Source organism: Gopherus evgoodei, chromosome 3, assembly GCF_007399415.2.
Source record: "Gopherus evgoodei ecotype Sinaloan lineage chromosome 3, rGopEvg1_v1.p, whole genome shotgun sequence".
NCBI classification, from domain to species: domain Eukaryota; kingdom Metazoa; phylum Chordata; order Testudines; family Testudinidae; genus Gopherus; species Gopherus evgoodei.
In genome coordinates this window covers 160,595,821-160,623,752 of record NC_044324.1, presented here as the reverse complement: position 1 = coordinate 160,623,752, position 27,932 = coordinate 160,595,821, and the positions used below count along the sequence as shown (strand labels likewise).

The window sequence follows — 27,932 nt, the reverse complement described above, 5'->3', positions numbered from 1 at the left end:
CGCTTGCATATGACACGGGCCAGGCTCAATACCAGCACCAACTGGCTGGTCATCCTCCCAGTTGAATCATGAGGTCAAAGCAGCCATTTTGCTACATTACAGTGGGCGGTGGGGACAGTGTAGACTCCAATGTTAGCACAGGAGCTCTGCCAGGAAGTCAGCTGTCCCAGTGCAGGGTCACATCCCCAGGGGCCACCTCAGCCATCAAACAGGAGAGAAGAAACACATGATGGACTAGAGAGGCAGCAGGAACCAGACCAGGGCTTCTCATGATATGGTGCACACCTGGACAGAGAGCATGTCTCTCAGGAACCACCCTCCTATTTGTCGGCCTACCCAGACCCATCCCATTTCACCAGAGCTGCTTCTGACAGGAAAAGGGGCAGTAGGGAAACATTCAGTAGATATATAGCTTGTAATGGGGTTTAGCAGCTGGATGTGAAGAGGAGCCAGCACCATGTGACCAGTCACCTCTCCATGGATCTACAGTTTGCTAGCTAGACATCTAATCACTGGTTGGAGGGATGAGGCTGGGAGCCTGGACTCCTGGGTTCCCTTCCCAGCTCTAGGAGGGGAGTATTGTCTAGTGGTTAGAGAATGGGACTAGAAGCCAGGACTCCTGGGTTCTATTCCCTCACTCATTTACATGTGGTTTTGGGCAAATGGCTTCCCTTCCTGTGCCTCAGTTTCCCTTCTGCAAAACAGGGATGATGACACTGCTCCATTTCTCCAGGGGCTGGGAGACTTGGCTAACATGTGATGGCCTATCAGCTGCTCAGCTGGCAGGCAGTGGATTAGTTTTTGCTGCTACTCACGTTGTCCCTCTGGTCGAAGTCCACGGAGCTGGAGACGGAGGTGAGGCGCTCATAGCGGTCATGGCTGTCGGAGTGCAGAGCGGATGCCACGCTGAAATTGCAGAGGGGGGACAATCAAAGGGTTAACGAAGGAGGAGAGAGAAGCTCAGCCAGGCAGCAGCACCCAGGAGGTCAGAGGTTAATTCAGGTCAGTTTGCCCCAGGTGAGATGGAGTGAGAAGAGCCTCAGAGAGCAGAAAGGACAGCAGTTAGTGGAAAGCCCCTCCTCAGACAGCACTGTTCAGACTGGAGTACAGGGTGTGTGCTGCAGTGCACAGGGCCAGTCTCACGGACACCCAGCTCTGCCGGCCTTCGCAGGGACAGACAGAGGGAAGTAGGTGTGAGCAGCTTCCCTGTCCTTCCACTCTCCCTGCTAACCCCTCGCTCCAAGGCCTGGCTGGAGACACCCTGCAGCAGCTCAGACACAGTCTCAGAGAACATGACGAGTCTGTGCATATGCACAGGAGAGAGTGAGGACACAATAGATTACAGCCATACCCACCAGTGAAGAGGGGCCTGAAAAGACTGCCACAGGAGGAGAGGTCAGGACTGTTTAGTTTAGAGAGGTGATGAATAAGAGGTGACCCAATAAAGGGACACACAATAACCAATGGTAGGTCAGTAGCACGTAGGTCGGTTGGGAGCTCCAGTTTTCCCCTTTAAAACCCAACAGCAGGGAGGTGCCCCAGGAAATTAAGAGGCAAACTTTAAAACTTATGAAAGGAAGAAATACCCCACACAATGTGAACAGTACCCTCTGGAACTCTCTGCCACAGGATATTATTGAGGACAAGAGCCAAGCAAGGTTAAAAGACAGTAAGAAACAGACATTTATAGGAATAAATATAAACTCACAGTTACTAGCTAGGATAGAAATGTTTAAGGGCTAGAAACACTTCAGCTGATCGTCAATTGCCAGGGCTTCCTATACAGGGAGGTTATTCTAAAACAGTGGTTCCCAAACTTTAACAACCTGTGAACTCCTTTCACCATAATGTCAAGTCTCGCAAACCCCCTCCTAAAAATGAGTATTTCCAGGGATTTTCTCTTTTACCTGAGTATAAGTTATAAAAGCAGTGATCTTGGAAATATAAAATTTGTTTTTATGACATGCTTATTACACACTATTAATTATTAATCATTACACTATTTTTTACTACATTATGAAAATGGCAACACTCTTCCAAGATCTCACTTTCGTAGCTTGTATTACTTTGAATAAGCCTGTTATAAGACAAGGCTCCTATGTTTCATCAAGAAGTATCAGATGTGAAACAGCATGAAGGTATCTAAGAAGCCAACTCTTCTTACACAAGCATTCAGGTCTTGAGCAGTTCAGGTAAACAACACACATTACAACAAAGCTTAAACTTGTTCTTCATAATAATTTTAAAAACAACACTAGCTGCCTATTTCATTTTAAAAACAGCAAAAAATATCCACCTCCCTTTCCATTTCTTATAAGGAGGCTTGAAGTTTAAATCTCCTCAGTGTGATAGAGATGCTTGCTTTGATCTGCTTAGTTCTTGGAAGTCCAGGGGCTTCCAAGCTGCTGGTCCTGTGCTGCCTGGGGTCCCTAGGGACAGCTCTGTCTGCCATTAGGGAATTTTTTCCTGAGAACCCCCTGTAACATTTCGTGAACCCCCGTTTGGGAACCACTGTTCTAGAATTATCCCCTAGAGAGGTTCTCGAACCTTCTTCTGAAGCACTTGGCATTAGTGAACAATGTCAGAGATAGGATCCTGGAAAAGATGGACCACTGTGATGGTTCAATTCCTATGTCCTTCTGGATGAATAAGTGGTTTGGTGTGAGAGTGAATTAAAAAAAAAAGTAGTAGTATGTATGTTAAACACACACAGTGTAGCAAATATATTAATGCAAAATATTATAAAATATTTCATTTCCAAGATCATTCCAAATGGCAGATGAAATTCAATGTTGCTAAGTGCAAAGTAACACTCATTAGGAGAAAAAAATCTCAACTATACATATACAGTGATGGGTTCTAAGTTACCTGTTACTCCCCAAGAAAGAGATCTTGGAGTAAACGTAGATAGTTCTCTGAAAACCACTGCTCAATGCACAGCAGCAGTCAAGAAGGCTAACAGTATGTTAGGAACTATTGGGAAAGGGACAGATGATAAGACAGAAAATACCATAGTGCCATGGTATGCCCACACATTGAATACTGTGTTCAGTTCTGGTCACCCCATCTCAAAAAGCTCATAGCGGAACTGGAAAAGGTTCAGAGAAAGGCACTGAGGTCCCTAACTGGCCACTCTTGGGGGTACCCTAAACCTCTACGAGAAGCTGGGAATGGAAGACTGCATGCATCACTCCATAAATTCTTCCATGATTTCCCCAACTCCTCATGCTGAGTGTCTCTTCCCGTTTTCTCTGATCCTGCCTGCACACCTCCATCATGACTCCCTCTCATCCTCTGCAAGCTGGTTCAAGAGCAGGGGGGCTTGTGCACAGTGGGAGTAGCAGCTTGCCCCCCATTCAAACTGGAAACCCTAGAGCTGGGAAACACAGAGGCAGGTTAAAGGAGAAGTCTGGCTGAGGTTCCTTCCCTGCTCCTCAAAGCCAGGCCCGGCAGGGTTTGCTGCATAGCCTCAGCCGGGTCCGTACTGCAGAGTCTGGCTGGAAACCCCTTCTCAAAGGGCTAGGAAAACAGAGGGAAGACAGTGTATGTAGGGGGCTGGGTTAATAAGAACATAAGAGTGGCAATACTAGGTCAGAGAAATGGTTGATCTAGTCCAGTATCCTCTCTCTGACAATGGCCCTTGCCAGATACTTCTGGCAGCTGAAGGTTTAGTGTCCCTAATCATCTTTGTGTCCCTAACCATCTTTGGCTAATAGCCATTGATGGACCTACACTCCATGAACTTATCTAATTCTTTTCTGAATCAGTTATAGGTTTGGCCTTCACAACATCCCCTGGCAAGGAGTTCCACAGATTGACTGTGTGAAGAAAACTTGCTGTCTATTAATTTCATTGGCTGATTCCTTGTTCTTATGTTATGTGAAGAGGTAAATAACACTTCTTTAGTCACTTTCCCCACACCAGTCATGATTTTATAGACCTTTATCATATCCTCCCATAGTTGTCTCTTTTCTAAGCTGAAGCGTGCAAGTCTTTTTAATCTCTCCTCATGTGGAAGCTGTTCTATGCCCCTAATTATTTCTGTTGCCCTTCTCAGTACCGTTTTGAATTCTAATGTATCTTTTTTGAGATGGAGCGACCAGAACTGCACACAGTATTCAAGATGTGGGCGTATCATGGATTTATACAGTGGCATTATGATATTTTCTGTTTTATTATCTATCCCTTTCCCAATGGTTCCTAACTTTGTAAACTTTTTTTTGACTCAGCTGCACACTGAATAGATGTTTTCAGATAACTATTCACAAGGACTCCAAGGTCTCTTTCTTGAGTGGTAGCAGCTAATTTAGACCCCATCATTTTATATGTATAGTTGGGATTATGTTTTCCAATGTGCACCACTCTGCACTTCGCAATACTGAATTTCATTTGCTATTTCCCACCCCCCTAGTTTAGTGAGATTGCTTTGGCACTTTGCAGTCAGCTTTGGACTAAACTATCTTGAGTTATTTCGCATACTCGGCAAATGTTGCCACCTTTCTGTTCACCCCTTTTCCACACCAATTATCTGGATTAAGCAAATTGTTCAGGGAGTAATAGAAGAGGAAGAGGTAATTTCTGTCCAGAGGAGGTGGTGATGATGGAAGTCAGGATCCTGGAATGCTTTGCAGTAGTAGCATCACAGCTGAGAAGGAAACGAGGCCAAAGAACAAAGTGGGGGACCTGACCATGCACTTGGAGCTTGAGAAAGTGGGAGTTAGGCTGCTGAGGAAGCAAAGGTGGAGCATGTGATTACCTGGGGTGGGACTTAAAAACAGCAGGACACTCAGAGAGTTCTATCAGTGAAGAGGGGAGGTCTGGAGATGGCTAAGCCCTGAAAGCCTCCAGTAGGCAGAGACCTGCTTCAAGGAGTACACAATGGCTGGGATACAGCATACCCTGTGGCAGCTGGGCCTCAGCTCTGCAGCACTGGCCCTGAACCACATAGCAGTTGGGTATGGCAGATTCTGGGGCAGCTTGCTGCTGAAGCATTCAAGGCTGGCTGATGTGGGACATACAGAAGGCCTCTCTTTATGAGCAAAGACCAAGAGGGCTGTTCACAAATAAGCCAGAAGCTGGTTGCTGTTCTGGACAAGATTGGAGCTGTGGGCCAAAGGAGCAGCTGAAGTCACCAAGAAGAGAAACAGTGGGAGAGTCCCAGCAGGCTAAAACTCTGGAAGGGGAAAGGAGGGATGAATTGAAGGAAGTGGGAAAACCTGGCAGCAATAGGAACAGAGAGAAACATAGAGCCATTCAAACTGGACCCTCGTAACAGGCACTACCAGGCAGAGGATCAGATGGAGAAGAGCCCAAGGGAGGTCAGGGGCCCAGCAAGTGAGAAAGAGGCAAATGGTCCTCATTAGCGATTCCCTGGTAAGGCCTATGATGATACGTGTTGCCTGCCAAGTGTCCTGAGAGGAGACTGGAGAAGAGCAAAGCAGCTCTGAAAGAACTTGGCTCTCCCTCCATCCCAGCTGCCACCTACATAGGAATTAATGCCATGAGCGAAGGGTGATTAAAAAAGCTTCAAGGGATATGGGAAGAAATGAGAGCGAAGAGCTGATGAGACAGATGCTTGCAGGTCTTAGGCTGCATATGCAGACACACCCCTCCACAAGGGAGAGTCATTCTCTCCATTGCCCTGGGAGACTTACACTGGGATCCCACGTTCAGCTCTGGGCCCCTCAGTTCCACATGCCTTATGGCCTGGAGCAGGGAGGGGCTAGCTCCTCTCTCTGGCTCCGTAGCTCGGTGACTGTGTTCTGTTCTGAGTTCCTCAGTACCAGAAAGACGACAAACCGAGGGTGTGCAGAGAAAGGCAGCGAGGGACCAATTTAGAGAAAAGAGTAAGGAGGGTTAAATCTGACGAGCTTGGCTCGGCAATGAGAGAGTGGGAACTGAGTGGGGGGAGGAGGAGGAGAGGAGGGTCTGTTTAGGGGGATGCAGAGGCATAACTAGGAGTAATGCTGCAATATTAACAAAAAGGATTATTCCGAATGACACTTGGGAGACACCTCCTGAAATGAGATACACTGGGCTCCCACGGGGCACTGGCAGCCCCGGCAACTAGGACCTTTAACGCCAGGCTGGGCAAAGCTCTAGCAAAATTTGCTGTAGGGCCTGATCCTGCCTGGTCTCCAAGAGACCGTCGAGATGGGACCAGGCAGGCCTTCCCCGCATCTGCATCGTCCAGAATTCGCTTTCTGCGCAGCTATGACTCACTGGAGGAGTGAAAATCCTGTGCACAGGGAAATGAACACATACAGCACCCACCAGGGGGAGCCAGTGGGCAACGTGTTGCCAGGCAGATGAGGAGGTTTGCAGCGGTGTGATGTCGATGTGATGCAGGCAGCGGAGTGGGTGGGGAGTCATGCAGGGCTGTGAGCTCCCAACTCCTACCTGAGAGATGCGGGCTGGTCTCGTTATGGTATGCAGCGGCCTTCTCCTTTGCTTCAGCTGACTCACTGATTGTGCGGGGACTCCCCGGGAGCCAGATGACCGAGAGGCCCAGGGCGGAAGCAGACAGACTGGAGTGTGCAGGGACAGACTGACACAAAAACACACCACATGAAGCTGCCAGATATTTGCTAGCAAGGAGCAATGTGCCAGCGGGAACCTACCAGGCTCACTGTGGCTGGCACTGCCTCTCCGTGGGTGCGATGTCCCAGCCCAGCTTATAACTGGGGGAGGGAAGCTGCTGTCAGCCATGGAAGAGGAGGGGTCTGGACAGGGTTTCCTCCCTCAGCTCCATGACTTGGAGGTGAGCCTCACATCAAGGTTCAAACAGCAGGTTGGGGAGACCCCCTCCAGAGACCACCCACGAGGCCTGTGCCTGCTACTGGCTGAGAAAGAGGGAGGAAGAACTGGGAGAAGCCGCGGAGTCTCTTTGGACGTGTTTGCTCTAGGCCCCGGTAGTGGGTGGTGTGAAAGGTCTGTCCCATCTCTGCTGCCTCGCTCACACTGAGTGGACTCAAAGAGCAACCAGTACCTGCTTGCATCTCCCTGGGCAGCACCCACAGTTAGATCTGCGCCTCCCCCCAGCCAGCACTGTGGCTAGGAGAGATGGGGCCTCTCTCTAGATGGGGCCCAGCACCCACATTGTTGGCAAAAAGGCAGATAAGTTAGTCTGGGAACAGTTCATCACACAGCCTCACCAAGATTCAAACACAAGAAAAGCTGCAGGATTTGGGACCAGCATGAGATGCTCTCTCCCTGCATAGGCGCACATGGCTACAGGCAGCAGGCCTCTCCTCCTGAGTCCTCACGCTGGCAGCGCAGCATTGGCCTGAGTCCCATCAGCCAGCCAGGGCCCACATGCAGGAGGATGAGTGACTGGGCACTGGTGCTTCCTGCATCACCCCAAGTGAGCCAGACACACAGAACGAGGGCCAGACGCTTTCTCAAGCCAAAGACTCAGCTATCAGACCTAAGCCTCTGACCGCCGAACGACTGAGGCTGGATCACTTGATGATCGCCTGTTCTGTTCATTCCCTCTGAAGCATCTGCTACCAGTCACTGCCGGAAGACAGGATACTGGGCTAGCTGGACCTTGGGTCTGACCCAGCGTGACTGTTCTTATGTTCTAGACTGCTGTTCTGTTGGAGATGGAACATTTTTAAGAAAAAGTCAAAATGCAAAGGGACATCCCCAGTGGGGAAACAAGAAGAACGTGTGGCTGTACAAGGGGCTACTCAGAGTCTGGCTGACCAGCCCACATACTTGCTGCTGGGGTCTACAATGCGCAGTGCCAAGCCAAGGTACCAAATGGTGCTGGCAATGGTTCTGTAATAGGAAGCTCATGTCTGCATTATTGGCTGAGCTGGAGGGAGGGATTGGGAAGATGGGACAGTGCACCAGTGCATTATTCACAGCTGCTTATTCTTCGGGTGTGGTAGTTGAATTCTGGCTTCCTTAAAGCTTATATCATCAAAGCCTAGCTCTGAACAGGGGGTGAGAGAAACCCCTTTCCCTACTCACCCCAATAAAACAGCAATAATGACAGGTAGTCTGTATCCAGGGTTCCCAAGTATCCCTGTTGCCTCACTAGCCATAGACACAGGGGAAGGGTGGAGGAAAAGATCTAGGGGTAAGCAGTGTGGGGACCCAGCCAGCCTTTGGAAACGGGCACGATTTTGTCCCTGTCCCAGAACACATATGAATTTGTGGTGAAGCAGGGTAAGTGCTGTGGTACCCTCCCAGGATCACAGTGGCATTGTTGTTGTTTGAGAGGGACCAGAACGAGCCCCGTCCCTTCCCAGCTTTGACGTATGGCTGAAGAATCTGCATTGATCAGGAGACACTAATCCCTGCCCTGAACCCCTAGCCATTTCCAAAGGAAAAAAACAGGAGAGAGAGGGAAGGAAAATACCCTGAAAAAACAACAACATACTATTCCCGCTCCTCTCGCTCCATCTGCCAGCGCCGCCGCCTGGGGGCAGAGAAACAAAAAGGGAGGGTTACAACAATGGGAACTTTGCAGCACCCACAGGGAGCCTCCTCAGCCCTAGCAGACAGTGCCGGGTTGCTCCTCACCATCCTGGGGAGAAACCTGTCAACAAATCAGATCAGAGAGAGAAAATAACGGAAAAACTTCCTTGCAGCACTCAGTTTCCCAGCATGCTGCAGGAACCTCAGGGCAAGGCTCTTCATGTTTGTCTGGAAATCTCATGCACATCTCGTCATAAATACAGAGAGAAAGGTAACAACCTTTATGTATGCAGTAGCATAAAATCCCTCCTTGACAGCTGTACTGAATCGCCTTACCTGTAAAGGGGTAAGCAGTTCAAATAATCTAGTTGGCACCTGACCAGAAGGACCAAGGAGGAAAGAAGATAATTTCAAATCTGAGTGGGGGCGGAGGATTTGTTTGTTGTTCTCTTTGTTTGTTCCCTCTCCGGATGGAGGAAGAAGCCAAGCAGGTACAACATTCCTGAAAATATACCTGGAATAATCAATCTAAAACTACAGAACTTGTAAGTAGGGTAAGGAAATGCGTTAGGTTATCTTTTGTTTTAGCTTGTGAATTTCTGTGATACAGAGGTAGTTTTATTCCTATTTTTGTAACGGTGAAGCTGAGCCTGGAGGGGAGTCCTCTGTGTTTTAAATCTTTGTATTACCCTGTAAAGTTACCTTCCATCCTGATTTTGCAGGTGTGATTCTTTTACTTTTTTCTTTATTATAAAGTTCTTCTTTTAAGAACCTGGTTGATTTCAGTGTCCTGATGACAAAGGGTCTGATCTGTGCTCACACTGCTAACCAATTAGTTGGCATATTATTCTCAAGCCTCCCCAGGAAAGGGGATGAAAGGGCTTGGGGGGATATTTTGGGGGAATAGGGATTCCAAGTGATCCTTCCCTGAATTTTTGTGTAAATCACTTCGTGGTGGCAGCAATACCATCCAAGGACAAGGAAAGGAATTTGTGCCTGGGGGAAGTTTTAACCTAAGCTGGTAGAATATAAAAACTTTGGGGAGTCTTTCATGCGGGTCCCCACATCTGTACCCCAGAATTCAGAGTAGGAGGAGAACCCTGATACCTCTGGTGCTGGCTCCGTCTGTAACACACACCAATGAGATCTGCACTGCAGTAGAGGCAGTCTAGAGAAGGGTCTTTAGTTTGGAGTGGGAGACCCTAGGATGCGCTGGGCTCTGGGAACCTCTCAGATTCTACTTGGGTTTGCATCTAAATCTGGGGTTTTGCAGAACATTTGCCCCATCACTTAAACTACTGCTTCCCCAAACGGAATGAAACAAACATTGTTTTCCCCTCCTGAGCCAGTGCAAACACTGTCTTCAAGGACAGATTAGCTTGCCTGGCCTCAGGGAATTAAATAAGGAAATACACAGCAGCCCAGAACTCAGGGAACCCCCAAAACTCCAGGTTCTGTCCCAAATCTAGAACCAACAATATACAAGTGGCTCCTAAATCTGGTGAAATGAGTTCTCCACTCCCTAGTGTAAGGAGTGTAACGAGTGTAAGGCCCAGGGAACTCACGCGTATCCCATGATGCACAGCTCTTTACAAATGTGCTGAGTAATCTGTCCTGCCATTCCAGCAGAGGGGGCCACCACAACTAGGTGGGACCCTCCTATGGCAGCTAAAAAAGAAAGAGAAAACACCAGCTGATCTTCAGGAACTGTTCTCCCTGGGAATGTCAGCCCAGCTCCAGCCCAGACTGGGCCAGCTGCTGAAGAATCGAGCCTGGTGAGCTGAGAGAACTGCCCTGACTGGGGCCTCTGATCTGGTGCTGCCGTTCCAGGCTAGGCCAAGATCCCTGCAGGGCTAAGTCAGAGGAACCCGCTGGTTCAGCTTCCCTTCCCGTCTCTCTTTTGTTCCTTCCCTTGAGCAGTTCTTGTGCATGGAGGCCTCTCCCTACAGTGCTGTCCGGCCAGCCCAGACTGACAGAGAGGGAAGGAGGCCCTGTGTTTTATGTTAGGAGAGGGGACAGTTTAGGGCAAGCAGCTCTGCCTTTCCTAGAGGCAGAGATCACTGAAGATGATGGTAAAACCCCACTGACTCCCAGGGATGCAGGATTTGACCCAGGTTCCATTGTCTGGTGCATCCTGAATGGGCTGCATGAAAGTGTCACATCACAGAACTCCCTCCTCCCTGGCAGGGGCCAAAGAGTCAGCAGTGACATGAGAGAAGACCAGGAGCGCTGGCGCCAGGGAACCACCTATCTGGGAGAGCCTCAGATCGCGGGTGCTGCCCTCTGGCCCTGGTCCTCAATGCAGCCTTTCCCGCCACACACTGATGCAGCTGACCGAGCTTCCACCAGCAGAAGTGGAGACAAATCAGGGCCACCCACACACAGTGTGCACGGTGCAGCCTATAGGATGGTTTAGATTAAGAAATTAGTGGGAGTTACATTTAGGGCCTAAGTCTGGAGGAGACAGGGGAATGGAGGTTGCGAGTTAGCGAGAAGCCGCAGACAGTAAGATGGGAAAACTGCATTTAGCAAGGACGTGAGCCAGGGTTACGGTGCCGTTATGTTTTGAGCAGGGTTTCTAATGGGTGTTTTTGAGAAATGTGAATGTTTATTATAATTCTGTCTGTTGATAGTATGGGAAGGACATTGGGTCAGATGTTCGTTTACATAATGTGTAATGTAAAGAGCCAATGAGGAGGAGGAGGAAATGTAATTATGGTAAGGGGCAGTGTAATGTTAAGTAGTATGATAATAGATTATAAAATAAAAGGAGTCGATTTGTTAATTTGGAAGGAGCGCCAATAAACATCCAAAGGGCCCCGTTCGGTTCCGGGATCATCAGGCTGCTGTCAGTGGACTGATCGCTCATTGATTACGTAGTAATTGCACCCCTGTTTGCTTAGCGATGCAGTTTGCTTTTGAATAAAGTTGAGTTTTATCATTTTAAAGTGATGCCTACTGGTCCTCTGCTAAATGCATTTTCTGTGTCCCATCTAAAGGCTCACAGCTGAAGATTATGTTGGGCTTTTTTGCACCTTCATCTTTAACAACTCTATGTTAACTGGAAACTTTTCACCCTATGGCTCCCAAGGATCCAGTTGCAGAGATCTCCCATCCCCACTCCTGCCGCTAGACGAATCGGCCCTATGGGACCATTTACTGATGGGGCAGAGCAATTTGCGTTCCCTTGTGATGCGACAGGACTCTGGCTGCCTCCTCTCAGCCCCAGATTTCTTCTTTAACCTGAGGGATGTAATCTCTTCCCATCCACATCAGTAGCAAACATAGGACCTGAAAGAATGGCCCTGGCCTCTGCACCAGCTCCCCACAATTATCTGCACAGGACTGGAAGAGGCATTCTCATCTTCTCCCTGCCTCAGTCAGGAACAGGAGGTGGCCAGAAAAACCCTCACACAGATAATGTTGTTGTTCCAGCTCCTATCTGTTCTGCATGGAGTGTGTCCGTGCTGCGGGTTACCCGAGGGGCAAAAGGTTTGTCTGTTTAATTGAGACGGCAGGCCCCCTGGGGCAGGGGCTGTGTCTCCGTACATGGATCGTACATCAGTGCACAGACACAGAGTGTCTTTGGGCTCTGGCCAGCTGTCACCTTTAGGATCCCATGGGGGCTGGGTTTTTTGTACCAACCCAAAGCTAGCAGCATTTGGGCATCACATTTCATGGGAAAATCCAAAGTGTTCTCCAGGGAAGCAGCATCCCAGTCGCCTTTTCCCTGCTGCCTGCCCCGGGATGGATAGGAGAACCTGGTTGTCTGCTAGAAGGCCAGCATGAAATAGCTGGAAACTGGCACAGTTCTCAAACTAGTGCCCCCCTCAACTCCCCTGCCGGGATCATGGCTTCCTGCAAACTCTCCCATGTAGCCCTTCCCTGCCAGTTCACACGAGCCCCCACCAATGGCTGTGCTACTGAGGCTATGTGCAAACAGATGGGGATGCTCTGCTGCCAATACCTGCTGCTGTCTCAGCGACTCTCCTCCGGGCCTCCTAGTGCCCTAGTTTGCCAGCTGGGCATTTTTTGTTCCGTGTTAGCTGCAGCTCTTCTTCCAGTTGGCAGCACCCTGACATAATGCCAGACATAATGCGGTTATTCACGGATAGGTGCTAGCAAGTGCAGCAGGCTGTCTGAGCATAGGGTGAGGATTCACCTGCTAGCCAAGCTGTGCCAGTGTAATGCCAACAGACCCTGGTTCTCGGCAGATGGGATTGAACTTGGGACCTCCGAAGCTTAATGCATAAGCTGAAAGGCACATGTCTCTTAGCTGAGGCTGCAGCAGACTCATTAATTTCTAAGTGGTCTAAGTGTCATTACAGGAGGACAGAGCACTACACCCAGCAGGCACAGGTTGCACCAGGATTGAATAGGACCTCGCCTGTCGTGTGAGGCGGGGCCCATCCCACACAGAAGGAGGCTCTGAGTGGTCTGGAGGGCACCCAGGTCTGAGGGAGCTAAGTTTGGAGGAAAGATGTGTTGGTGAATGGGTGGGAGGAGAGGACCAGGCAGGGAGATTTGAAGTTTGCACAGTTCTCAAAGGGACTGAGCAAGTCAACAGAGAAAAAATGTCCCCCCTAAAGCTGAAGAACAAATGGGGAACCTGGGAAGAGCAGACCGGGCCAGTTACAAGGGCAGGCAGTTGGTGCTGGGTGTACGAGATGGGCAGCACGACCCAGGCCAGTGTCTCTCACCCTTTTCAGGCTGGTGACCCCTTATTTCTTGTCAAAAAATGTCACAATCCCCCCTGTATAAAAAGGAAGAGGAGGAGATGTATCAATGCAAACAGCGCAAAGCCTGGATAGTTTCATTTGTGGGTGTGGTTGGCGGAGAACACTGGACCCTGAAGTGTAAGGGCATGTGAGATTTCCTGTGCTTTACAGCGTAATAACTCTTCCAATTCCTTGTCATGATCCCGACTGCCTTTGATGCCCCCCTGGGGTTGTGAGCCACTGGTTGAGAAACACTGGTCTAAAGGCCTGAGCTTGGCACTGGAATTAACGTACATGGGTGCAATGACCCAGAGAGCATGGAACCCATTCTAAAGGCCCTCTCTGCCAGAGCTGAGCAGCATCTCAACACACGATCATCTAGCAGTTGGGATTTGAAACAAGGAACATCATGGAATAAGGAGAACAGCGCAGCCCCTGAACCTACTCTGCCTCTTGTTGCTTCACTGTCAAGCTGGAGTCCTGCAACAGACTCATTAACATTCACATACTCTTCTGCCATTTCAGTAAAGAAGGTCCTAACCAGCGCGGATCTTTAGACACCTCCTCCAGCTGATACACTGCACTTCATCATCGGAACCCTTGGCTCAGTCCTTCAGCCAGTTTTCAGTTCACGTGGCAGTGTCTTAGCCTAGCCATGTTCAATTATATTTTAAGACTAAGATTCCACTAGCAGTTAGGGGGAAAGCTTTCCCTTCAGCCACTAACACAGCCATCAATAACTTCCCTGGGATCTCTTCTCCGGACTCCCTTTGCTCACACTTCCAGCTCAGAGCCCTGCTTCTGAGCCATTCACGCTTGGCTATCTTTGCTTCCTCAGATTTAGTGCCATGACCTGTACAGTTAAGAGCTACAGTATCTGAAATCCCAGCCCGTGACTCCCAATCTACTTAAAAAGAAATCAGTACAGAAAAGAAAAGGTACAATCTCCTCCAGCTAACAAAGTTGTTATTGCGTCAGACCTTGCCCTCCCATAGCCTCTTCCCCACCACACCCTCTTCCTTGCCCATCCCTTGCTGGGCTATTGCTGTTCCCACAAGGCAGGGAGCTGTCCTGTGTTGTAGAGCCTGCAAAGTATTGTGCACACTGTTGCTGTAGGAATCATAAACCATACATTACAATCCTACCTTCAGAGCCACCAGAGTTTGCTCCTGCACAGGGATGAAGTCGGAATGACAAAGGACTGGCATGTTGGGCTGCAGGGACTCCTGTTCCTGGGATTCATTGGGTTAGACCAACCTGAGCACTACTCCTTCCCCACCCCCGCTGCCATCTGGGCACAGAGCAGAGGGTTTAACCTTGTACCCCGTTTTCTTCAAGCCCACCCCCATCCTGACCTTACCTGTCAGCATCAGTCACCAAGGCCAGACGTCCATAGTCCCAGGCTACTTTACGCAAGATCGAAAAGACAAACAACAGTGCCTGCAAAAGTGCAAAGGGGAAGCTATGAGACAAAGCCCCTCTGGCTGTGGAAGCAGCCCTCCCTGATCCCGCTCTTCCCCACCGCCCATCTGCCTGGCATGGAGGGAACAATGGCAGGGGACAGAGGAAGCAGCTGGATCTGTGCTTGGCTTGCTTGTATGGCATAAGGAATTGGACTCTTGTCACTCAGGTGCCGCAGCAAGACCTGGAAAGAGAGGAGCTGACAGGGAAGTGGGATCCAACATCACAAGCACGAGATCCTCCCAGTGACCACGTTTGCGCTATCACAGCTTGACCTGCTGTCAGAGGTGGCAGCACTACAGAGCGAGTGTCAGGCTCTGCTTGGGTGTCTCAGCTACTGCAGCTGAATGGATGGCAGCATACGATAGGAGAGCAAAAGCTTCCCTGAGGCCCGCTCTTGGTGGGGTGGGGAAAAGATACAGCGCAGAGGAGAGGGGTGCACTGCAGAACTCCTGGACTCCAAGGGGGCTGCAATCTGCTCTGTTCTGGCTGTGCTGGGTGCAGCCCTGCAGTTCCTGGCAAGGCACCAACATGGCCCTTGTTTGGGCATCCAGACCCAGAAAACGGGAGGGATGCAGGATTGCCCACATCTGTTCCCTGGAGTGAGTCTGTAGCATTCTCCCACCAGAGCCCAGAGCTCCAGTACCTTCCCCAGCTGCTATCCTGCTCCAAGAGTGGCTGGGAACTACACTGCTTGCATATTACAGCTCCTTCTTCTGAAAGCACCCCACAGCAGGGCGTGGCAGCATTCGCCCGCAGCTGATCCTGTCCCAGCCCGGAAATGCATCCGAGCAGGACAGGGGCTGAGAGGAGACAAGCCAGCCATGAGCAGCGTGTGCCCACAGCTTACAGCTGACACAGGCCACGCCAGAGATGTGGATCCAACACAGAGACCCCAGATGAAGAAGCTCTGTGAATTGGGGGGGAGCGAGGGCATTGTTAGCTTCAGGGCCCCACAGGAGCGGCTGCTGGCTGATGCACAGGCAGAGCGGAAGCATGCTGGGTCATCCATTCTGCCAGCAATGCACACAGATCAAGGCTGCGTTTGTCCAACACCTAGCACATGACTAGGGCTCCTAGGCACTATGGTAATACAAACCAATAATAATAGGTGGCGACCTGGCCAGTTCTCCAGAGCACAAACAGATGACCCCCTGCTGCGTCCCAAGCCCCGATATCACTAGCGGAGATTGAGCCATCTGTTCTCGGACTACGCAGTAAGCAGCAGAAGAATCAGAGGGGGGCTGGCAAGGCAGGAAAGCCCATTGCCTTGGCATTAGGTTGGCCCTAGTCGCATAAATCGCCCTAGTGGCCACCCCAAATCTCCATGTTCCCAGCCCCGACACTCTCCCCATCCCTGTCTTCCTGCCTCTCAAGTTCAGGCCACTCCTTAGCGTGACATGAGCTAGGGCTGGAGGGATGTGGCACGAAGCCGGGCTTGGGAGGCCTGAATCCGAGTCTGCTCATCACGATAGTCTCAGCTGGCCCTAACCGGCCCTTTCGTCAGCAGCCCAGCTAGAGAAACCAAAGGACTGAATAGACCATGGAGACTGAACGCCCTGGCACTGTTTCTTCTGGCAGGGCTGCCAGGCAAGCTCGCCCTGCCCGCAATGCGCCGCGTCATTTCAGCAGGGACACAGCCGTGGCATTTTTTTCTTAAAACTATTAAAAAAAAACCTCATTGTGCTTTGATGACTGAGAGCCGGGGTTCCCCAGCTGGCCAGCTACCGCTGCCAGGGGAGGGGGCTGCGTTAGAGCAGCACACGGGTGGGGAAGGAGAGAACAATATTGTGCTTTCTAGGGCTTTGTCAAAGCGCTTGGCAAGTGCTAATTCTTTGAGCTTCAGAACCGCACCACCTCTGGGAGGTCATAATCCCTGCCTCATCGAGGGGAAACCGAGGCACAGAGCAGTCATGTGACCTGCCCAAGATCACAAAAGGTGAGAGGAGAATTCAGGAGTCCTAGCTCTAACCACTCTCTCTCCTGAGCAGGCAACCAGGGCTGGGAGTCCTGACTCCCACGTGCCCCAGCTCTAATCAGTGGATTACACTCCTCCTCCCACATCATGGGATAGAACCCAGGAGTCCTGACTAGTTGTGTCCATCCTTCATCCTCACAGCCGTACACCTCCCTTCCCCCGCCGGCAAACAGCAACAGCACAGTGGTGCGGGAGACTTACCAGAAAGCACATGAAGTCCAGGGCTAGAACGGTGGGCACTCCCCCAAAGGGCAAGCCCTGCAGCACAGTGCTGCGGATGCGGGCACTGTAGCAGTAATCCTTGGTGCTGTTACAGTCGGGGACCTTGCAGGTGGCTCCTGCTGAGCCCAGGGTGGCAAACAGGAAGGGAAGCATCTCTACTGCCTCATCGTCTTACCTGGAGGAGGGGGGAAAAGACACAGTTAGAAACACACCCGACCAACTAGTCTGCAGCCCGCTTAACAGGAGGTAGTGCCAGGTGAGGAGATCCCAAGGCCAGCTCAGCCGTTGCCATCTCCCACAACCTCCATCCAACCTCCTCCGCATAGCGGCCTCTTGCGTTACAGTCTCAAAGGGAGCTGGCTAATGAAGTTACTAACTGGCCAGCGATCACGTGTGGGAAGTCCTGGAGAGCCAGGGAGGTACCAAAGGACTGGGGAAGACGAGACCTACTTTGCTTCAGAATTCTCTCAAAAAATAACATGTGACCAGACGACTAGTGAAGTTACCACAGACAATAAAGGGGAAGGGATGCAGCTCAGAATAAATAAAGAACATGTCAGGGATCTTCTAACCAATTTGAATACATTCAAATCAGCAGGGCCTGATGCTATTCACCCCAGGGTGCTGAAAGACTTAGCTGAAGAAACTCAGAGCCATTGACAATAATATCTGCAAACCCATGGATGAGAGGAGAGGTCCCGGAAGACTGGAGAAGGGCTAATGTAGTGCCCATCTTTTAAAAGGGGGAAAAGGAGCTGGGATCACAGTGGATCACAGTTTCAGAAGCAGTGACGAGAAACAGCATTAGGGTGGTTTATAAAGGACCAAGCACCACACTGGGACATTGGTTCATTACTGACCAAGAGGAAAAAGAGTACCCCTTGCTGAATGGTCAACACTACTTCCTGGAACACTTGGGTTTTTCTTGAACATCTCTCATCCAAGTCCCAAGCCAGCCCCACCCTGTTTAGCTTGGGAGCTTGGACATCATCACCCAGAACAAGGCTGTCTGGACACTGGCCCATGGGAAGGGAGATTTGCTGCTGTGTCCCAGGAGCTCTTTCTTGAAAAAATAATTCTCCAGTGGCTCAGCTGAGACCTAGTCACATGGATTGTAGCTGGTGGAAGAACTGTAAACAAAAGGCCATGACAAACAGCAGCGTATTGATTGGCTAGTGGTGTCCAGTGGCAATTGGGAGGAGGCTGGGATTTTATTTAAGAGTATCACTAATGATCTGAAAAAGAAGCCAAACATCACCTTAAATTAAATTCACAGGTGAGAATAAGAGAGAGAGGGTGCTGACATCATTAGAGAGGAGAGGGGAAAGCAGGACAGCAAGGGCAAGCTGTGACAAAGTGATCAGGGACGAATAACATGAGAGGCTGCCAGCTTTATTCATCCTGGCAAAATGAATCAGAAACAGATACTCTGTGGGAGGGAGAGACCTGGGCAGCTCAGAGCAAACGACACGGGAGCCTGCAATGGAGTTGAGCAGCAAAATTAAATAAGGACCCCTGCGATTTTGGGCTGCGCGTAGATCAGAGAGTGGAGGCTCTGTCTGATATAGCACTGGAGAAACCCCACTTCAAATACTGCAGCCAGCTTTGAGCAAGACCTTCACAATGGGGCATCAACAAACCTGGAATGCCTAGAGGGCCAGATCCAACAGCTATTGGAGTCAATGGGAATCTTTCCACCAACTTCAATGGGCTCTAAAGAGGACCCTTATGGATCATCTAAAAATGGTAAGAGGCTGGAGGGAAATATGAAACTGACAACGGAGAAAATGGTAACAATCTGCTAGAAATCAGAGCTATGAACATCGGGGCGGGGGGGGAAGCGACTGGAGGAAGAGTCAAGGAGAAGCGACAGAGTGAAATGACAGACGAGGAGCATCAGAAACCTTGGCTGAGATCTAGGAGGCTGCGCACTGTCCCAAGGGAAGGGCTAAAACTCCATCAGTCGGGATGTTCACAACTAGACTGGATAAAGGACCGGAAAAAGTGCTGGAGGGAGCAGTGCACAAGTGAGTGTCAGCCACTCCAGGGGATCCGGAACGGGCAGAGATTAGTTATTTATAGACCTGAGTCAAAAGAGAGAAGGAAATAGCCCCATCACCCTCACACAAAACACCACCACTGTCAGCAGGAACTAGCTCAATTAGCATCGATTAGCCCTCTTGTAGGCAGCTTCACTCTAACACAGAGGTGGGCAAACTATGGCCTGTGGGACCCTCCTGCCTGGCCCTATAGCGCCTGGCCCAGGGGGCTAGCCCCTGTCCCGTCCCCACTGTTCCCCCTTCCCTGCAGCCTCGGCTGGCTCGCTCTGCTGCCGGCGCAATGCTCTGGGTGGCCAGGCTGTGAGCTCCTGGGGCAGCGCAGCTGCAGAGCCGGGGCTGACCCAGTGTTCTGCGCTGTGCAGTGGCGTGGCTGGCTCCAGCCGGGCGGCATGGCTGTAGTGCTGCCAGCCACCGATGCTCCAGGCAGAGCAGTAAGAGGGTAGGGAGCAGGGGGGTTGGATAGAGCGCGGGGGAGTTCAGGGTGGTGGCCAGGGGGTGGGGGCGTGGATAGGGGTTGGGGCGGTCAGAGGGTGGGGAACAGGTTGAATGGGGGTAGGAATCCTGGTGGGCCGGTCAGAAAGGAGGGGGAAGTTGGATGTGGGAGGGTGGGGGACAGGCAGGGGCAGGGGTCCCAGGGGGCTTTCAGGGAACAGGAGGGGTTGGATAGGGAAGGAGTCTGGGGATGGCTGTCAGGGGGCGAGAAGCGGGAGGGTGGGGAGGGGTTGGATATGGGGCAGGGCTGGGCCACGCCTGGCTGTCAGGGGAGGCAAAGGCTCCCCGAACTGGCCCTCCATATAATTTCCGAAACCCTATGTGGCCCTCGGGCCAAAAAGTTTGCCTGCCCCTGGTCTAAGGACTGCATGGGCAATGGAGATCCATCTTCTCTCTAGAGGTAGGTCCCTCCAGGGCAGGGCATGGGGGAAGCTTGCTTTGTCCAATGGCCGCCCAGGCTCTGTGTGTCAGATTCTCCAGCTGTGTCTATCAGATCCATGCATGGGCAGAGGTGAGGATGGGAGCAGCGCCTGGTCAGAAGGGGGCAGGGAGCGGTAGAAGGAGGGACCCTGAGGAGCTGTAAGGGCTAAACCCTTAAAAAGCAAACCCAGGTCAGGCTCCAGAGCTGGCTAGCTTGAACGAGCCTTGCTCTGAGGATCTAAGTAGGTAAACCAGACTGCTCAAGGATCAGCCATGTATCCTGCAGAGACAGGGCTAAGCTTCCTCACAGCTCAGACTATAGTTTCCTCTGAGACTCACTCCCCACCTCTCCATGCAATATCTGCAGCTGCACAATAATTAGCCTCGCTTAGCTCAGCCACAGCCACAGTAACAGAGCTGAACGGCTGTCATTACAGCCAATTAGATACAGCTCAGACAAGAAAGGACCATGGTAGCAAGAAGGAAGAGGAGCTTGGGGCACCTGACAGCCAGGTGCATGTGAATACCTGGGCCAGGGGAGCCCTGGACGCGCCTCCTGTGCATCCTTGCCTCCCAAGGGTCAGTTCCACGTGGCCCAGAAAGCCCTTCACTCAGTTTGGTTCTGCCTGCAGCTCCCAACGACAGACAGGGGCAATCACAAAGGCACCTGGGTGCTCATGCTAGAGCGGCACTGGCAAAGCCACAGGCCAGTAGACTCACTCAGTTGCAGCATGCCGCTCTCAGGAACTGGAGCGTGCAGACCATCTGAATCCCCAAGAAACCATTCACAGGATTTCCAAGGAGAAACATACTGAGGTGGGGAGGGGACTCCAGGCAAAGCTGCCTGAACCCAGGAGCCAAACACAAGCTCAGAAGGTGGAGGAGAGGTCAGAAGCTGGCTCTGGGGATCTTGCAGCAAGAGTGGGAGCCTTAACCTCCGAGACTCCAGTTTCCTCCTTGCCCCAGGTTGCAAATGATAAGACAACGGCAGGATGGCTGTTCAATGGCCCCTGTGTGAGATGAGTTGGGAACATTGGAACAGACTCACAAAAGGTATTAGGCTCCTAACTTCCATTGAATTCATTTGTCATTTGCAGTGAAGAAGAGCTCTGTTAAGTTTGTCTCCTCCCCCAACAGATGTTGGGCCAACAAAAGATATTACCTCCCCCACCATGTCTCTCTCATTGGATTCGATGGAAGTTAGGAGCCAAAATACCTTTGTGGATCTGGAACACAGTGATTGCCATTCTGGATCAGCCCAGAGGTCCATCTAGCCCTGTATCCTCTCTGTGACCAGACCAGATTCTTCAGAGGAAAGTGTAATGATCCCTGTAATGGGCAAGTGTGGAAAAAAACATCTACAGGGAAGCGTCTTCCTAGCCTTGTCGGGTGAATGCTGGCACATGCCCTGAAACAGGAGGGTTTCTGTCCTCTTCAGTGTAACTCTGGATGGTCTCATTAACAACAGAAAGGCCAACACTTTTTTTGAATCCTGCTACACTCTTGGCCTCAATGACTTCTGATGACAGTGAGTTCCACAGATTAATTATGCCGAATCAGACCATATTCTTTTATCCATATTAAAATCTATTCCCTTTCAATTTCCTTTCACTTGTGTTATAAGAAAGAGTAAATGAGCCTATGTCTACATTAGAGACCTCACAGCAGCACCGCTTTACTGATGCAGCTCTATGCTTACGGGAGAGAGCTCTCTCATCGGCATAATTAAACCACTCCAATGAGCAGCGGTAGCTATGTAGGTGGGAGAACATCTGCTGCTGATATAGGGCTGTCCACACTGGTGCTTCTGTTGGTTTAACTTATGTCAATTGGGGGTGTGTGTGTGTGTGTTTTTCACACTCCGACCGACAAAAGCGCTAGTGTAGACATAGCCTAAGAGCATCCACTCTCACTTCCCTAGACCATTCTTTGTTGTATACACCATTATGTCCACATATATGTGCCTCCTCTCTGAGCTAAACAGTCCCAGTTATTTTGATCTCCCTTCATGCAAAGTTTTTCCCAGCCTCTGCTCAATCTTCTTGCCCACCTCTGAATACCTCCTCTGCCTGCAAGGACTTTACTGACCTACCAAATGAGGCTGTGCCATTGATTTACATAATGAGATAATATTTTCAGTACTTTTCTCTATCCTATTCCTCATGCATCTGAGGATCATGAGCAGAAGTTGTTAATGAACCATACCACTCTTTCCCCGAGTATTACAGTTAATTTAGAACCTGCGATGGCTGAGCAATATACAAGTTATTCCTTTCAGTGTGCATTCCCTTGCATTTTTCAATATTGAGTTTCATCTACCATTATTTTGCCCCTTCACTTAGCTATATGTCATGTCACTCTGGCGTTCCTTAGTCTTGTCTGGTCCTGACTAACCTAAAAAATTCCAGGTCATGTGCAGATTTGGCTACTTCTTTGCGCACCCTCCTGCCTAGAGCATTAATAAATATATTTAACATCATCATCGTAGTACGGAACCTTGTGGTACCCTGCTTTCAACCTTTTGCCATGTTGAAAATTTGACCATTTATTCCAATTTTTTGTTACTGGTCACTTATCCAGCTTCTGATCCATGACAGTACATCTCCTCCCATCACTAGTTTCCTTAATAGCCTTTTTGTGAGAGACTTTATTAAGGCTTTTTGACTGTTTCAGTAAATTAGGATGACCAGATCTCCATTACCACTATTTTACTGACATGTTCAAAGAATCCCAATTGATTAATGAGACATGATTTTCCTTTGTGGAAGCTATACTGGTTAGTCCATAGCTAAGAGTTTTATAATACCATTTTTAAATTATTCCAACCAGCTAGGCTCACTGGTCTGTGGTTCCCAGGGTCACCCCAGTGCCTTTAAAAAAAACCCAACAACCTACCAGGCACAGCTCTTGCTTGCTTTGACTCCTCTCATACAGAAGTTGATTGAATTAGTGCAGAGCATTAGTATTAATTGGCAGCACATTTTGAAAGCATTTATTTCTTAAAGACACAGCCCAAGTTCTGGTGCATTGCTGGAAGCAAAAGCCTCCAGCTCTCACATGGATAAATGTAAGTGTTCTTTGGCACCAGCACTGCAAGTTCAGACAGGCTTTGCTTGGATGCGCTCAGTTTTTCTTGCATAATCTCTAGATAGCAGTGTGGAGAGGTACTGGTCAAGGAAAGAAGTAAAACTGCCATGTCAGGTATGCCATATTGTGGTTCAGGTCAGCTACAAAGACAGACAAGCGTGCAGAAGGGAAGCACTGGTTCTGACACTAGAGGGCTTCCAGCTGCCTAAGTGGTCTGGAGAGTCTGCAATGACTCCAAAAAGGACTTCTCCCCTCCTTTTCACCCCCCCCCCCAAGCTCTCTGGAATTTAAATAATGGAGATATACCTATCTCATAGAACTGGAAGGGACCCCGAAAGGTTATCGACTCCAGCCCCCTGCCTTCACTAGCAGGATCAAGTACTGATTTTTGCCGCAGATCCCTAAGTGGTCCCCTCAAGGACTGAACTCACAACCCTGGGCTGAGCAGGCCAATGCTCAAACTGCTGAGCTATCTCCATATATTATCTGAAATTTTTTTTATGGGGGAGGGATATACCTATCTCATAGAACTGGAAGGGACCTTGAGTCCAGCCCCTTGCCTTCACTAACAGGACCAAGTACTGATTTTGCCCCAGATCCCTAAATGGCCCTCTCAAGCAGGCCAATGCTCAAACCATTAAGCTATCTCCCCTGCCCCTCCCTCCAAAAAAAAAAATCTCCCTTGCTCTGCTTCCTAATGGGGACATCTCAGGTGGTACACAGACCAGAAATGATGGACCCCAACACAGTGTCAACACTGAGTACCTACCTAGTGCTTTGCAGCTTCAGAACCTTTCACCACTAGCTGATTAGCTCAGCTGGTCACCACCTGGTCTTGCGGCTTGAAACGAGGTCTGGGAACCAGGAGGGGCCAGGTTGTCGCCTCGTGACTCACTGGGCATTAACAACTGGGAAATCAGGTAATGTCAGGGAGCTCAGTGACTAAGTAATGCTGAGTCTGCTCTGTGTTTCCGGAGGAGCGGAGGAGAGGAGAGCCCAAGAAGCCCGGTGCCTTGTCAGCAGTGGGACATATTGGGCACGTATGGCCTGGGTGTTAAATAGCTAGTTCAAGGGCGGAAGCTGTGGCTGGGTTCTCGGAGAGATGGGACAGGTTTATCTCTGGTCCTTTCTCATCCATCCCTGGTGCAATGTAGAATTATTCACTGCTATTTCGTTGCATTGGTACACCTGCCTCTAGTGACAATTCCCGTCTCCTTCATGGACAGCGGACGCTACCATGCCCATTGTCAGTTTTCTCCCAGCCTGGCTGAGGTGGGGGATTTCCTCCCCCTCCTCTCTCTGAAGCAACTCCTGAAAAGTGTGGTGTGTGGTCAAGGAGGACAGAAGGGGAGCTGCCCTCAAGCCTAAGCCATTGGGCAAGGATGGAAGATAGACAGGACAACTGTTCATTTAAAAGCTGTCCTCTGCCCCAGCCCAGCCGTGGCACTGGCGTGCCAGGTGCAGCATAACCAGTGCTGATGCAGCAGGAAGGCCCAGCCCTGGCACAGCAATGGGCAGTGACATTTACTCCCGGCCAATGAACTGAGGCGAGAGAAGAATCCCAAGAATGGACCAAGCCTTTATGGCTGGCCGGAAGCAAGGTCCCTCAGTCTGTGAATGCCTGTGGGACTAGGAGGGGAAGCACTGTGACCATTCTGGGCAGCGCTCATGGGGGGAGGATTCCCTGTGCCCCCTGGAATAGACTCTGGGTACAGGTCTGGGGATCGGCTGGAGAAATGCCACTTGCCATTTCTGTCCCAGCACCACCCACATCAGCCTTTTGCTTGGAAGGTGAAAAGCAGGTCTTAGCTGGATCGACACTTTCACGCAACCTGCCCGAGCAGACAGCTTAACACACACTCGCTGTCCACGTCTGCTCCTGGATCCAGCCTCAACAGCTGGCTAGCCAGAGCATTAGCCGTGGGCATGGCTCTCCCAGACAGCTGAATCAACAGGAATTGCACCAGTTGGCTATGCTCCCTCCGGGCACCAGACATCTCACGCTGTTCCTGCTGGAGACGGGACCACGGGAAAACACACCTCTGCCCTAGTAGGGTGTGCGGGCAAAGACACATCTGTCTTCCTCACAGCTCTGGTGGGGGTGCCTCAGTAACCAGTGTCATTTCTCAGAAAGTGCCCAAACCCATAAGTGTCCAGTCAGCAGGACCTGAGAACCACAATTAGATCCACCAGCACCAACCATATGCCGGCAGCTACAGATCGGCCTCCCTGAGGGGTTCTCCTCCATCTAAGAGACTTGGGAGTCTCAGGTCAGGAGGCTGATGAGCAAGTTAGATCCTACTTCTCTACCCAGCTCCGTGACTGTAGATTGTTCCGCTTCTCCCAAGGTACACTGGGTATAACAATGCTCTCTCACAAACACACCCATCACCGGACTTGCTCAGAAAAACACCTTTGTGCTCCATGTGTCCCACTCGTATTGCCTGGGTCTGAGCTGGACTACGTGGCTGGGATTGTGCCTCATGTGTCACTGGAGCAGATGCTTGGGAGTTTTAAATGCCCATCCCGCCAGAGAAAAGGTCTCTTCACCTCTCCCAGGCTTGCCCAGAGTTTGATGATTCAGCGTGTAAAAGGATAAAGGAATGAGGAAATAAAGCAAAGAGAAAGGGAGGGAGTCCAGGCTTCTTGGATGGGAATTAGGATCAAACCTTGCATGACATTCCTAGCAATCAGCTGCCGTGACAGAAGACATTCCACAGACAGGATGAGCTCCTCACTAACCGGGATACAGACCTTGCCCCAAACAGAACAGTTCTACCAGTTTTGGGCAACTCCCCTAACACTGCTGCTACCTCTCGCCTCCCTACTGTGCTTGGCTATTGCAGAGCACATGCTACGGGCCTGGGACTGTGCAGCTGACAGATCATCATACATGGCAGCTCCAGGGACACCAGGAACAACAATGTGGCCTGTGACACTTCACAGTGGCTTCTGGGTGCCCTGCCTACTCATCAGCACGATGAGGACAGTGTCAGTCAGAGAGTGTGTGTGTGTGTGTGTGTGTGTGTGTGTGTGTGTGTGTGTGTGTGTGTGTAAACATGGGAGGTGTGTTGGCATGTCTCCTACTATCAACAATAAAACATCCCATGTTGCAACAAGAGAGGCCCATCCCTGCACCCAAACTCCCCACCCCTGATGTCTGTCTCTTCCCCAAGGTGCAGCTCTGCCCTGGAACACAGAACCATAGGACACGGGAACTCCTCTCTCAGCCCTTCCTCCCACCCCAGGCTAGGAAGTACATATGGCCATACCAACACAGCACAGGGGAAAGCATCCAGCATCACATGCTGCAGCCTGTCATCAAGCCCACTGAGGCCTGTGCATGTCTGGAGGGGCAGGGCCCAGCAGGTGGAGGGAAAAGGGCCAGGACAGGGCAGTGACGTGGCAACAGTAAGGATGAGACTGCTCAGTGCTGCACAGGCATTAATGGCACAATTCATTCATCTGTGTCACAATCTGCAGTTTGTGGCCATTACCCAGAGTATATTTCACCCTCCCACCCAGTGGGGGATGACGATCCAGCCTCTAGAAATTCCCTGTAGAAACCTCACTGGAAACTCCAAGGGCGGGGAGAGACTAACTACCCTATCTACATTTTATAACCTGCAACAGCTGCCTGGCCAGGGGTTCTCTCAGGGTATGGCTACACTTACAGTTGTACAGCGCTGGGAGTTACAGCTGTCTTCGTACAGCTGTGTAGGGAAATGCTGCAGTGTGGCCACACTGACAGCTACAAGCGCTGCAGTGTGGCCACATTTGCAGCATTTGCAGCGCTGTTGGGAGTGGTGCATTGTGGGCAGCTATCCCAGCGTTCAAGTGGCTGCAACGTTCTTTTCAAAAAAGGGGGGTGAGGGGAAACGTGTGGGGGGGGGGAGAGAGAGAGGATTTTTGGATCTGTCAGCTCCCTGCCTTGCAAGTTCTAAGGACTGGAACATACACATCACCAACCTGCAATCAATTTAAAAGTTTCGAGCCCTTCCCCCACCCCTCTCTTATTCACTAAATGCAAATTATGCACTCCTAAATAGCCTTCAGACCTCATAAGCAGCTGCTCAACACGGACTCCCCCCGCCCCCTCTGCCGTGTGACTTCTCTCTTCAAGCAAACAGCTGTGAACCTTCCAAAGCAATTCCCCTGCCTGCCTCTGCTCGCTTGCTTGAGCAAACAGGAACTGTGTTTGTTTTTTAGATAAGCAGCTCGGAGTTCAGCCATTCTTCCGGTTTGTTGTGAGCAGGCATTCTGGGATACTTCCTAATACCCTGGAGGCCAATAACAGCACTTTTGGCCAAACTTGATGAGCAGCGCTGCATTACCAGCGCTGCAATCGTTACACCCCAAGCAGACCAGGTGTACAGCCAGCGCTGCAGCCAGGGAGTTGCGGCGCTGGATGTGCCTTGCAGGTGTGGACAGTTACTAAGTTGCAGCGCTGTAAACCCACCACCAGTGCTGCAACTCTCCAGTGTAGCCAAACCCTTAGCCACAGTTCAGCCACTTCCAGGGAACACCTCCTGGGTCGTTAGTGCTTGTAGGCAAGCATGGAGCTGGGGGGTAGAGGGTAGGGGTGGTACTATGGGCTTCAGACTCAGCCAGGAAAGGAGAGGAAAGGTGGGAGGAGAAGGTAATGTGCACGTTAGCATACCCTCATTGTTTTATTGGGAGTCCAACTCCATCCACACGGGATCATTACAACCGGTTACATTTCTGTAGTCACAGAACACTCAGGAGCCAGCTGAAGGGCAGAGGGAGGGTTGCAGGTGCCAGCATCTTAGAATGACTCCTCCTCCAGCCCTTCCGGCCCCAGACACCAAAGCACTGCCTAGACAATGAATTTAGCTTTCCAGTAGGGTGCGTAGGGCAGGATCATTCCTCCCATTTCACAGAACAGAAAACTGAGGAATTTGTGACTGAGCCAGAAATCAAACCAAGTTCTCCCAAGTCTCCATCTTGTGCTCTGGCCCCAGGACCACCCTGCTCCTTCTGCACTCACTATATGACTCTCTTATATAGACTTGTTTACAGCCCCTTACATGCCAAGTGGATTGTCAA

At 50.6% G+C, this 27,932-nt stretch overlaps 1 protein-coding gene across 3 annotated transcripts in view; it reads right to left on the bottom strand.

Moving 5' to 3' along the window:
• The window catches only part of TMEM63B (transmembrane protein 63B), a 94,860-nt gene that overhangs the window by 23,905 nt on the left and 43,023 nt on the right, over nt 1-27,932 (bottom strand). For 2 of the 3 annotated variants that reach the window (XM_030557201.1, XM_030557200.1), the window contains exons 2-5: nt 16,786-16,981; nt 14,506-14,585; nt 8,390-8,428; nt 816-906 (exon numbers count right to left, since the gene is read on the bottom strand). In XM_030557201.1, the coding sequence (XP_030413061.1) occupies nt 816-906; nt 8,390-8,428; nt 14,506-14,585; nt 16,786-16,959 (384 nt within the window). In that variant the 5' untranslated portion in view covers nt 16,960-16,981. The remainder of the gene's footprint in view (nt 1-815; nt 907-8,389; nt 8,429-14,505; nt 14,586-16,785; nt 16,982-27,932) is intronic. The other variant, XM_030557202.1, reaches the window with a different exon arrangement.